A 12,872-nucleotide genomic window follows, 5' to 3' on the forward strand; every position below is an offset into this window, starting at 1 on the left:
CTGATTCTGTGTCCTCCACAAACGTCGCCCTGCACTAAAAGTCAATTCATCCCAAAGAATGGATCTGGAGTTGCAAAGATTGTTCGAGGTTTTCATGAAGACAACAAGGTTAAAATAAAATTGAGAATTCAAACTCATCTAGCTGAAGGACATTTCTTTTCAACAACCCATGTGAAAGAGAATTTTTCCGTTGGAAACTTCTCTTTTACATGCTCTGCTATTATATCTGAGTTAACGATCTGTTCGAAGTTCAATCCATTTAAAGCAACTTCTTAAGAAATGGTTTCCTCAAACGATGCTCTAGTAAAATCTGTCACCAGCTTTTGGCTCTTTACTGGATGATTGTCAGTGCTGCTTGTGCTTGGTTGAGCTTGGTTGCTAGTTATCGTTCCAGATTTCAATGGATCAAGTATTTGATGAACACGCTTTAGATGTTCTATCAAATCCTTCGTTGAACCTCCAGCACAATTGAGAACAGCACTATATTTTCGATTGCCCAAGTCTACGTCACAGCGTGCTTTATCTTTGTTGTCCGTTTCTCTTTGGAAGTGCTTCCACACAAAAGACATGCTATTTAAAATTAAAAGATAAGAACGAAGAAAAAAGAAGTGAAGAAAAAGAAAAGAAATAAAAAATAGGAAAAAGATTTAGAAAAAGAAATAACATAATATGTACTATATTTACCTTTAATAATTTGTCGAAAATAACTTTTTCACTTTCTTTTAAAGAAACTTGCACAATGCCCTTTAATCTTTAAAAAATATTTAATAACTAATTACTTATAAATTTTAACTGTTTTTATACTGCAATAATTGCACCACCAACTACAGGTAGACAGTAGAGTAAAATTTATGAAGATTCATTTCGATACATGGAATTGCAGGTATATTTAAAGATTAAAACTTTTTTAACACCTGTAAAGTGTATATCCAGGTATAAAAAAAGTTTTAAACATTAATTATACCTGCAATGACAACTATAAACTTTATATATACCTTTAAAAATGAAAACTAAATATTTGTATTTAAAAAAAATTCCCGGGAATTTCTCGAAAAAAAAACGGGAATTGACCGACGAGATTACCGGGAATTACTGTTCCCGAAGTTCTCTTGAGGATCACTATATTCAAAGTATTTAACTCGCCGAAAACTTCCGTTTCATTAAGATCAAGTTGATCAATCTAGCAAACCTGATCAGTCCTGTTTGGGAATGTAAACTTGTTTTTGTGGTCAATATTTAATTAAGCAGACTGAAACTGTTTGTTAAGACATTCTGATTTTTGAAGCGATTTTTTTAGCTCCATGTCGTCTTTTATCAAAGAGGAAACAGTAAACTTACCTTTTTTTTGACTGAAAATATAATTGTATACAACTTTCGGATTAGATTTTGAAAGTGAAACAAATTTTGGTTCATAGCTTTTTCGGGCAGCCACTATGTCTTTTTTTTAATATTTGCTAGTTGCTTTGTAGAGTAGGCTGAAAGATAGATGTGTAATGGGTGAGCTGGCTAGTAGTTTTGACCAAAGATTAGATTTCTTTTTTTGTTAGATTTTTAATGCCTGTTGTAAACCCTTTTGGCTTTGATCTCTGTTTTTGAGTTTATCAAGCTTGATTTGGTACATATTTAGCTAATCCTTCTTTATATCGAAACTCAATGAGTTGGTTTATCATAAAGGATTGTTTTTGAAATTATCAAGTTGTTTTCTCCAATCATCATCTGCAAAAAATTTGTTCATATTTTAATAGTCGCCTCTACCATAGTTTGGTTTAGTTAGTAATAACACCCTAGTTAGTGAAATTGATGGTTCAAACAAGAAACTCCATATAAGAGTGCAATGGAAATTATTTTTGATTGAGATGTAAGGTGATGGACCAATATTAAGTAATATAATTCTGGAGGGGCAGTCAGTTAGCACCAGGTCAAGAGTATTATTACTAAAAGTAGGTTTCGTGACATGCTGTGCAAGAGCTGCAGTTTTGACAAATTCCAAAAAGTCAGTGCTCAACATTGTTGCATTTTTCTTAGTGCTGCCACCAGCTACTGTCCACTGTATTTCAGGATGATTAAAATCACCAATTACATGTAACTCCATACCTTTTTTTTTGCTGTAATTGCAGCAGAAATTAGGCTACCATTAATTTTTCTGTTGGGTTCAATGCTTGCAGATGGCTCTCGATAAATACATCAAGAAAAGGAATTTTTTACTTTTGTAAAACATTATACACCATACCTGGCCTATCATTTTACTATGATTATGATACTCAATTGCATTGAAGTAGGATGCTTGTATATCTTGTTGTATAAAAGTTGCAGCGCCACCATATCAATCTTGCCTATTGTTGTTAAAAAGATTGTAATTTGGTAATTTGAAGCTGGAGTAATCACTGAACCAAGTTTTCGTGATACTTCAGCTTCCACTATCATAGGGGAATTTAATGTTGTGACATTTGCAGCAAGAAAGTCCGTTTTATTACAAAGCGATTATGTATTTGTATAGAAACATGTTATTTCACTTAAGGCTGTAAAATTACTACAATTGCTATATTTTTTGCTAATGGTTATGGAGATAGTGTTTTTGTTGGCAATAATGATCAACATAGCGTTTAGAACTAAGCATGTCCAGCCAACAGATAGTTGGCTGGACATGCTTAGTTTTAAACACTAAGTTGATCATTAATTGCTAAATCTCTGCATATTATCTTGATGGATCTGGTGTTGCACAGGTTGAAGCACTTGCTAACCTTTCTGTAAAATATAGTTAGATTCAAACTCTGAAATCTCTACTGTTATTTTTTTCAAAACTCCATTTCTTGCAATATAGAAAAACCTTTTTCCATAGTTAACATCACAACAGACGTTTTCGCTGTACCAGTGTGCTTATATTTCTTCACCAATCTACTAATAATTGAGTTTTGTTGTTTAAAATGTTTTCCAATGCTTCTGTGTGACTCTTCTCAGTCAACAGCTTCAATAATTCGTCCAATTTCTATATCTCTTAGTTGTTTTCTAAAATATTAAATGTGCTTGTATCAATCTGCTTTTTAAAGATTTTATTTAAACAAATATTAATGTGTATATAAACATACCTTTTCTGTCTAAGATTTTTCACTACCTCATCCAATTGTTTTAGTTTTGCTTCCTCATACATTATATAGTTAAATTCAAAAAAAATTGTTAGTATGGCTTTTTCTTTTGCACCCAACTGTATAGGTATGTATATATATATATATGTATACATATATTTATATATATATATATATATATATATATATATATATATATATATATATATATATATATATATATATATATATAATATATATATATATATATATATATATATATAAATATATATATATATATTTATATATACATATACATATATATATATATATATGTATATATATATATATATATATATATATATATATATATATATATATATATATATATATATATATATATAATATATATATATATATATATATATATATATATATATATATATATATATATATATATATATAGAACCCTTAGATGTTGTCGGAAAGTTTTTTCCATATTTTGTTGACAGAAAGTAAAAATTAAAATGCAAGACCGGAATTTTTTTTTTTATAATGATAGACTGCCTGCCCCAACCAAACCCTCAGTCGATGTAGCAGCACTCCCTTGCGGGTCAGGCTATTTGTCAGTCGATGTAGCAGCACTCCCTTGCGAGTCAGGCTATTTGTCAGTCGATGTAGCAGCACTCCCTTGCGATTCAGGCTATTTGTCAGTCGATGTAGCAGCACTCCCTTTCCGAGTCAGGCTATAAGATAGTCGATGTAGCAACACTCCGCGCATGATTTACAGTAAAAAAAATAAAAATAAAAACATTTTATTAAAAAAAATAAAAATAAAAACATTTTATTAAAAAAAATAAAAATAAAAACATTGTTTATATTGTTAAAAACATTCAAAATATTTTAAAAACATTCAGAATGTTTTTAAAAACATTCCGGTCAATTAAATTTGCGTTTTTGTGGTTTTTTTATATAACAATTAATTTGTTATTAAATTAATGGTTTTGACTTTCGTCCAACACGAAAATGTTGGACGAAAGTCAAAAGTAATTAAAAGTGACGTATGTGTTAGCGTAAGAATCACTTTTTTCCTTCCGCTCTTCCCAAAGCCAACAAACTATAGATCTATATGTATATATATATATATATATATGTATGTATATATATATATATATATATATATATATATATATATATATATATATATATATATATATATATATATATATGTATATATGTATAAATACATATGTTTATATAAATATATACATATATGTATATATATATATATATATACATATACATATATATATATATATATATATATATATATATATATATATAATATATATATATATATATATATATAAATATATATATATATATATATATATATATATATATATATATATATATATATATATATATATATATATATGTATACATATATATATATATATATGTATACATATATATATATATATGTATACATATATATATATATATATATATATATATATATATATATATATATATATATATATATATATATATATATATATATATATGTATATATGTATAAATACATATGTTTATATATATATATATGTATATATATATATATATATATAAATATATATATATATGTATATATATATATATATATATATATATATATATATATATATATATATATATATATATATATATATTATATATATATATATATATATATATGTATATGTTTTTTTAATTTTATTTTTTGTGTGAAACATACTCAAGTTGTGTTTACAAACTTGACATTACCTTGTTTGCTATTTCGTTTTTGTTTTATTAACCGATTGAAAGTTAAAAAAAAAATAACTTTGAGTTTTATATAATGGGAGTTTGAGTGACCATTATATATCTAAGTTTATAAGTTTTATTTATCAAGGTTATACCATTATAAGTTTTATTAATATAAATATATATCATAGATATCTATAAATTTGTTTATAGTTATTGCAAAATTTTTTTACATTAGGTAAATATGGTGAATGGAGTGCATGGGGGGCTTGCTCAGAAAGTTGTCAGTCGAATCTTAATGTTTTCCCCTCTCAAACTCAGACTCGACAATGTCTTGGTGCTTCATTGAATAGTGGTTGTCCTGGAAAAAGCTCTCAAACCCAAACTGCAATTCTGGAGTGTCTTGTCCCGGTGACTTTCTTTTATATTTATAAAAACGAAAATTAAATGTTTTGTATTCACTTATCAACATGAAATAAGTAATTGTTACTTATTTTTAAATTTTAAATAACTTAAAATAAGCAGTTGCACATAAGTAAAATCAGGTCCTTGATTATGTATAAGTTCATCTCATATAACTTGCTTTATAATTATAAAAGTGAAATTGATTTATTAGTGTGAAGCATAATTGTTATTTATTTAAACTTTCCAAATGAATGAAAAAATGATTATTAAAATTAGATACAGTCAGGTACAGGTTCTTGTTTAATGATGAGCAGCTGGCTGTGGGATAAAGTTTGAAGCAAATGTTTTTTTCAACATTTCTAAACAAATATTTAATTTTAAAATATATTCAAATTTTACGAGTTTTAAGACAGCATTAGGAGAGAGTGGGGTATTGGCGAACACCTAGGCGGGAATGCAAATTAAAGACACCAGTTATACAAAATTGATCATATTTATTGCTTATCAATTAGTTTAACTACTCAGTCGCAAATCCTCAAAAGGAATTTTTAAAAATCTTATTATAAAATAAAAATTTATGCCAGAAATAAAACCATTGGTGTTCGGAATTACCCTGCCTACGTGGGGTAATTCCGAACACATTGGGGGGCAATCACAAGCACTGTTGTGTAATAGCGAATAAAAAGCTAATTGTAATAACTAAGTCTAAAAACTATATTATGCAACAAAAACAAAAAAAAGGAGTGACTTTATTTCCATAGAAGCTACAACAGAGTGTTACTCAAGAAAAAAGTTGCATAAAATTATCAGAAAAATTTAAAATCAAATTATAGTGAACAACATCCGCAGCTTCATTACACTACTGCACGTCTGGAACTGAGCATAGGATCCCTTCTCAGCAGGTAAAAAAAAATTGTCGAATTTATTTTTTTACAATGCTGCTTTGACCATGTTCGGAGTTACCCCGCGTTCGCCATTACCCCACTCTCCCCTATAAGTTTTTACAATATTTTGTAGTAAGCTAAGTACTAAGTGGTTTTAAAAACTTGAAAAACCATTTTAAAAATAGCCTGTTAGTAGTTAGGTTTGTTACTGCATGCATTTTCATATACTTTGGTTACATTTTAGGTTTTATTAGTGCATGGGAAGCGTGGGGACCATGTTCAGCAAGTTGTCAGTTAAGTTTCAATTCACCTACTCAGACAAGAAATCGTCAATGTTTTGGTGCTACTTTTAATGGCAATTGTAATGGAGCAGTGTTGACTGATACTCTAAATTGCAATCAGCAAGTTTCTTGTCCAGGTTTGTGTTCAAATACTGAAATAGTCAGTTTATCATCAAAAATCAAACTAAAGTAATATTTTTGAAATAATTTTAAAAATAAAAATTAAACTTTTTATCTATTAATTTTTTGCAACTTGTTTTTGCAATCAAATTTTGCTTTGTGTATATATAAACATATATATATATATATATATATATATATATATATATATATATATATATATATATATATATATATATATATATATATATATATATATATATATGTATAGATATATACATATATATATACATATATATATATATATATATATATATATATATATATATATATATATATATATATATATATATATATATATATATATATATATATATATGTATAGATATATACATATATATATACATATATATATATATATATATAATATATATATATATATATATATATATATATATATATATATATATGTTTATATATATGCACATATACTCAATTTAGTATAAATATAGTTATGATAATATAATTGTAATGATAATATAGATACTTTCTTACCTGAAAACAACCAGTAGAAAAAAACCAAAATAAAGTTGACAGTTGTTGTATTGGTAAAATATATTTTAATAGTATAAATATAATGATTTATTAGTATTCACTCATGAAATGAGTAAACTGACAAAAATTCGATAGAACTTTTTGCCACATATTTACAAAATTATAATGGCAATTGGTTTTTTTATTTCAAGTTTTTCTTTTAAGACTGGTACTTTACTTCAAAAAACGACTTGAAATCTGGTTTTTCAAGAAGGAATTCATTTCAAGTTTGTTTTTTTGCATTACGCTTTAGCCAGACTTCAGATTTAAAGTATAACTTAAAATTTTAAGTTGGCTTCTCGCATTTCGAAAAGAATTTTGCTTCTTTTTTGAGTTCAAGTTTGCTCTTTGCATCAAAGTTCGTTTCTTGCATTCTACCCTTAATTTTTTTATTTAAACTATTTTCTTATTAATATTGCGCATTTTTAATAAGTATTTTCTTTGCTTCGTTATTTTTGTTTCTTTTGTTGATATTTAGAAATAAAAACTCTCATTTGTTTTCATTGATCTTTGGCATACTTTTGCAACTGTTTAATGTCCAGAGATTATACTTATAGCTATAATTTTTTTAGATTGTTTTAAAATTTATAAAGTGTTGAGATTGCTAGTCTTTTGAACTCATACTTTCTTTCTTTTTCAAAATATGGACAGACGCTTTTTCAAAGTGATATTTTTGTCCCTTGTTTAAAATTTTTTAAATCTTTAATTTATTGGGAGTGCTGTTTTATCAAATGTCATTTCGATCCCACTTAATATAGAATTTAAAAATGCAAGCTCAAAAGTCTTGCTATGTCTGCTATGAAAACAATTTTATTTTTATTACGTACCTCTTTTGGGGTCAAATATTTATTTTTATTATTTCTTATAGTGTTATTACAAAAAAAAAGTGGTTGACTTAGTATAATTATAATATAAAAACTGTATTATAAAAATTTAAAAGCATAAAACCTGATGGGTGACAGGAATAGTGTCAAAAAACGAACTTCACAATTGTGTCGAATATATTAAAAAGTTCTAATGTTGCAACAAAAAAAAAGAATAGTGTTACAAATGAAAGCAAAAAAACGGAATAGTGTCGCAAATGTTAGAAACGAAATAGTGTTGCAAATAGTTAATTTCAGCAATTGCTTACTCGTTTTGCTTATCCTTAGAACATATGTTCGCGGCAGCAGGATATTTCAGTGTGACATCAGACATGTTTTATAAACACAAATATATAATTATTGTTTTTTATTCTTTTTACTATTCATTAAACTCCTTTTGAACATTCCATTTTTCTATTTTCGACAATCTTCATCAAATTTATTTGCAACACTAATCCATTTATCTTTTTTGTTTTTAACACTATTCTTTAAACTCCTTTGCAGCATTATTCTTTTTTTTATTTTCGACACTATTTATTAAATTCATTTGCAACATTATCCCTTATTCTGTTATTCGACAACTAATAATGCGACAATTTGCGACACTATTCCTTTTTTACATTTTTGACCAACAGATTTTTGACAATAAAAACATGCGACAATAATAATTTTGCGACACTATTCCGCCACACCAACATGTTTTAAGATTTATTTATATATTAAAGAATATTGACTATATTTATTAACTATGACTTTTTTAATTGCGGTCATTTTTTTACAATTTTTTTTTTAACTTTTAATTCTTTTTAATAAAAAGAAATTTTCTCAGCAAAGAATGAACTTCTATAAAATATAAAGTTTTTACTTGTGATTCTTTATTTTCTAAAAAAAGTGAGCGTGTGTTTATTAAATTATAGAATTATAGAAATTATTATGAAATTATAATATGCAGAGGTGACTGGGACAAAACGGGATACTTAAGACTAAATCTCAAACAAAATCATAAATACAAATACTTAAGTAAACATTTAGTATAAAAACAAAAGTTTACATTAAAAGGTGCAAACTATATTATCAAGAATATAAAGTAGTTTTTTTTTAATTAATAAAATGAAAACTAAACAATAAAATCCCATTTTGGTCTTAACCTGGAGCAAAATACGCATGAAAAAAATTTTCAAAATGTGCAACATTTAACATTTTATTTTATTAAAAAAATATTTTATCAAAAAAATTTTAAATTTTAAATTTGTATCCGCCATGCGGAAGATTGTCTATGTAAAAAATTTCAGGATGATGCTTCATTTGGTTCATAAAATATTGCAATTTAACAGCAAAATAAGTATTTTGCAAAAAATGGTGAGTCGGCATTAATAAGAAAATCGAATCCTGAATATCTCAATAAATATATATATATATATATATATATATATATATATATATATATATATATATATATATTAGGGATATGACTTTTTAATTTTTTTTCAAATAAAATGTTTCCTGTATCATAAATCGATGAACTTTTACCTAAAATCATGAAAAAAGGCCCAAATAGCTTTCTGCAACAAAAAAAGGTCACCCCCAAAATAAAAATTTGATTTACCATTTTTATACATGCAGTTTTGACCGATGTTTTAATCTTAAGCTTAATTCTCAGCTTAATTCTATTTATTTCATTATTTTGTTGTGAATTTATAAATATAACGCCACACGTTACCATGGCAACGAAACGGCCGTGTGCCGGCAAATACTTGGAATTGTTATGTGATGACGTCATTGTGTTACCACGGTGATATAGACGACTGTAACAGACTGTAGAAGATTATAGAACTTAGTAGAACATTCTGGAAGCTCTAAATAATTATATAAGCGAGCTGCTGTCAGAGCTCAGTGTTGATAATGTGAATAGTTCTATGAAGTACTCTGCGTGTAACTGAGCTAATAAGGAACTACTGTAGCGAACTAAAGACGCTGTAAGTGTACGAAGTATAAGTAGTTGTAGCATTATCGTTAGGATACGGACTGGATTATCGAACTGTTATCAACATTGACTGGATTATCGAACTATAATTGGATTACTATACAGTTAAAGTATTTTATTAATTAAACGACTTTATTAAACGGATATTTACGCTCAGCTATCCGTAAAGTCGTAGCAATATTATATGATGTCTCACAAGAAAAGTCATACCACAGTAACAAAGAACAAGAAGACTTGGACTAAAAATTTGGTGAGATTTCAAGAGTCACACAGAAGGAGAGGAAGCGTGGCTGTAGAAGAACATTCACTCGATGAAAAATTTAGAATACCACTTCAATTGCAGATCGTAGGAAGATACCAGTTTCTCGGAGCATATGTTAAAGGAAGAAAAGAACGAATAGACCAAATTTCTAAGGAAATTACAAAATTGTGGGACAATAAACTGAATTTTCCACGTGTGTCTGATCAAGTGATAAGAGCAAAGCTTATGAAGGTGCTGAAGGTCTATGATGAATGTGTCAAGCGTGGAAAATATGATGTTCTCAATGCATTATTTGACATCACGAAAGTGAATGGCCAGTGGTTATCCTCGGAAGATAAACGTTTATACCACCTACAAAAAGAAAGTAAAGGACAGGTGGGGTACTCAACAGGACAAGTGGCAAGTAAAGAAACCATTCACCCTTCCAAGAGAAGGAAAGTCCAGTCTGGAACAGCAATACCTTCCACATCACAAGTCCTGTCTACCACAGACAGTGGTACTGAATCTGAAAACTGCAAAAGTAAGAGTGAAGATGATGAAGACGACGACGGTGATAAAGACGATGATGAGGACACTCAGAAAAAAACTAGAAAGCACTACAAAAGTAAATTTGCTGTAAGTATGGTTACATCAAGTGGAGTTTCCACAAAGAAAGCTGCTAAAATATGCAATGTATTATCACAACAAGGTATTGATATTCCAACTCCAAGTCAATCAGCAATTTACAAGTCCATATTCAAAGAGGCAGGTAAATTAAAAAAAGAAATGATACAACAACTTAAAATGGAACAGTGGTCCTTACACTTTGACGGCAAACGAATAGATGATAAGGAATATCAGGTAGTTGTACTTCAGAATGAAAGAACTGACGTGAAACTTGATGCACTGCGTTTAAAAGATGGCAAAGCTGAAACTGTTGCTGAAAAAATTGCCAAACTTATTGATGAATACAATTTGTGGAGTTCAATTAAGATGATCATTACTGATACAACAAACGTCAATACTGGGAAGAGAAATGGAGTTGTTGTGAAGTTGCAACGTATGTTTAAATTAAAGGGTGTCACAATACCACAATTTATCGGTTGTCAGCATCACGTACTAGACAGGATTCTCCGTCTGGTGATGGACGAAGAACTTGAGGGTGATACCAAATCTCCAAACATTGAATACCCATTTGTGTCTGAACTGTTGAATAAGTATGATGAACTGAAGGATAAGTTTGTGAATGGAACTGTAGAAATTCTTGATAAATCAGGGTGGAGAGACGATATGAAGTTTTTGTACCATTTAACAAGAGTGTTTAGGTTCTATGAAGAACAAAGAAACTTCCCTCTGATTCACTTTCAGAACATTCCTAATATGAGCAATGCCAGATGGAACTCAAGAGCCATTCTCGCTATTCTGGCGTTCATTCTTATGCCTGAAGCGAGAAAGAATTTGGAGAAGGTTTGCAGGTTCATTTCATATGAGTGGGCAGAACATTGGTTTAGTAGTCAAAAAGGCATTGCAGTCATTCAAAAATCACTGGAAGAAAGAGCCATCCGTCATCGACATACCACGAAGTAATCAGATAGCTGAACGTGCAATCAAGTTGATGCAAGACCTGTATGCTTCCTGCAGAAAGAAAGACAAACTGCAACTTCGATTCATTCTAAGTAATAAGCGCTAGACTCTTTATGAGACGTGAGCATCATGTGACCCATGTACTAAACACAGTAGGCCTATAGACACAGACAGTTATGTATATTGTTGTACTAGACGCTTTGATACTGTTAATTTTGTAATACTTGTATAATTATATATCACATAATGTTTTTTGTTATATCACAGTACATGTTGCATAAATAAATAAAATAACAACAGGAGTATGACTCTTACAACATCTTCAGCCTTTAATATTCATTTACTGTACAAAAGTGTACCTATTGAAAATTCGATTTTTTGGTTTTGGGGTGACCTTTTTTCAAAATATGTCAAAATGAAACATCTATTCGTTCTTTTTACATAAAAGTTCATTGAATTACGATACAGGCCTAGTAGGTTGCAAAAAAGTCATATCCCTAATATATATATATATATATATATATATATATATATACATATATATATATATATATAGATACATATATATATAAATATATTTATATATATATATATATATATATATATATATATAAATATATATATATATAAATGGTGATGAACCTTGATAATTTTTTTTGAGGCATAGTTATAACTTGCAATACAGGTATCAAACAAAACCGTTAATAAAAAATATATTACTGCATTTTTCAACTTTCCTAAATGCACCCTATATATATGCTGAGTCAGCATAAAATTTTTTGCTCACTTATATAAGATAAAAGTAGCCATTTCTTAATTTTGTGTTATAAAAAGTTATTGTTAAAGTCATTGTGAGGGAAATAATAAATTTATAACTTATTTATATTTTTTTGTGCCTAGGGGTGAATAAGATTTCCCCTACCCTCTTCCCTCAATCAAAAAAAAAATAAGGCTAATTAATTTTTCAAATTAAATATTTTTCCGAAATTTAAAATTTCGTTTTCTTAAAAACGTTCTTTTTAAAGCTTTCTGGAGGCCTTATGGAGCAATAACTAGAAATATTATTTTT

At 27.9% G+C, this 12,872-nt stretch overlaps 1 protein-coding gene across 1 annotated transcript in view; it reads left to right on the forward strand.

Annotated features, from left to right (window-relative positions):
• Positions 1 to 3,179: 3,179 nt before the first annotated feature.
• LOC136086176 (adhesion G protein-coupled receptor B1-like) overlaps positions 3,180 to 12,872 on the forward strand; it is a 38,978-nt gene continuing 29,285 nt past the window's right edge. Inside the window, exons 1-3 of the mRNA XM_065808456.1 lie at positions 3,180 to 3,210; positions 5,086 to 5,247; positions 6,381 to 6,554. Coding sequence (XP_065664528.1) covers positions 3,180 to 3,210; positions 5,086 to 5,247; positions 6,381 to 6,554 — 367 coding nt within the window. The remainder of the gene's footprint in view (positions 3,211 to 5,085; positions 5,248 to 6,380; positions 6,555 to 12,872) is intronic.

Source organism: Hydra vulgaris, chromosome 10, assembly GCF_038396675.1.
Source record: "Hydra vulgaris chromosome 10, alternate assembly HydraT2T_AEP".
Taxonomy (NCBI): Eukaryota; Metazoa; Cnidaria; class Hydrozoa; order Anthoathecata; family Hydridae; genus Hydra; species Hydra vulgaris.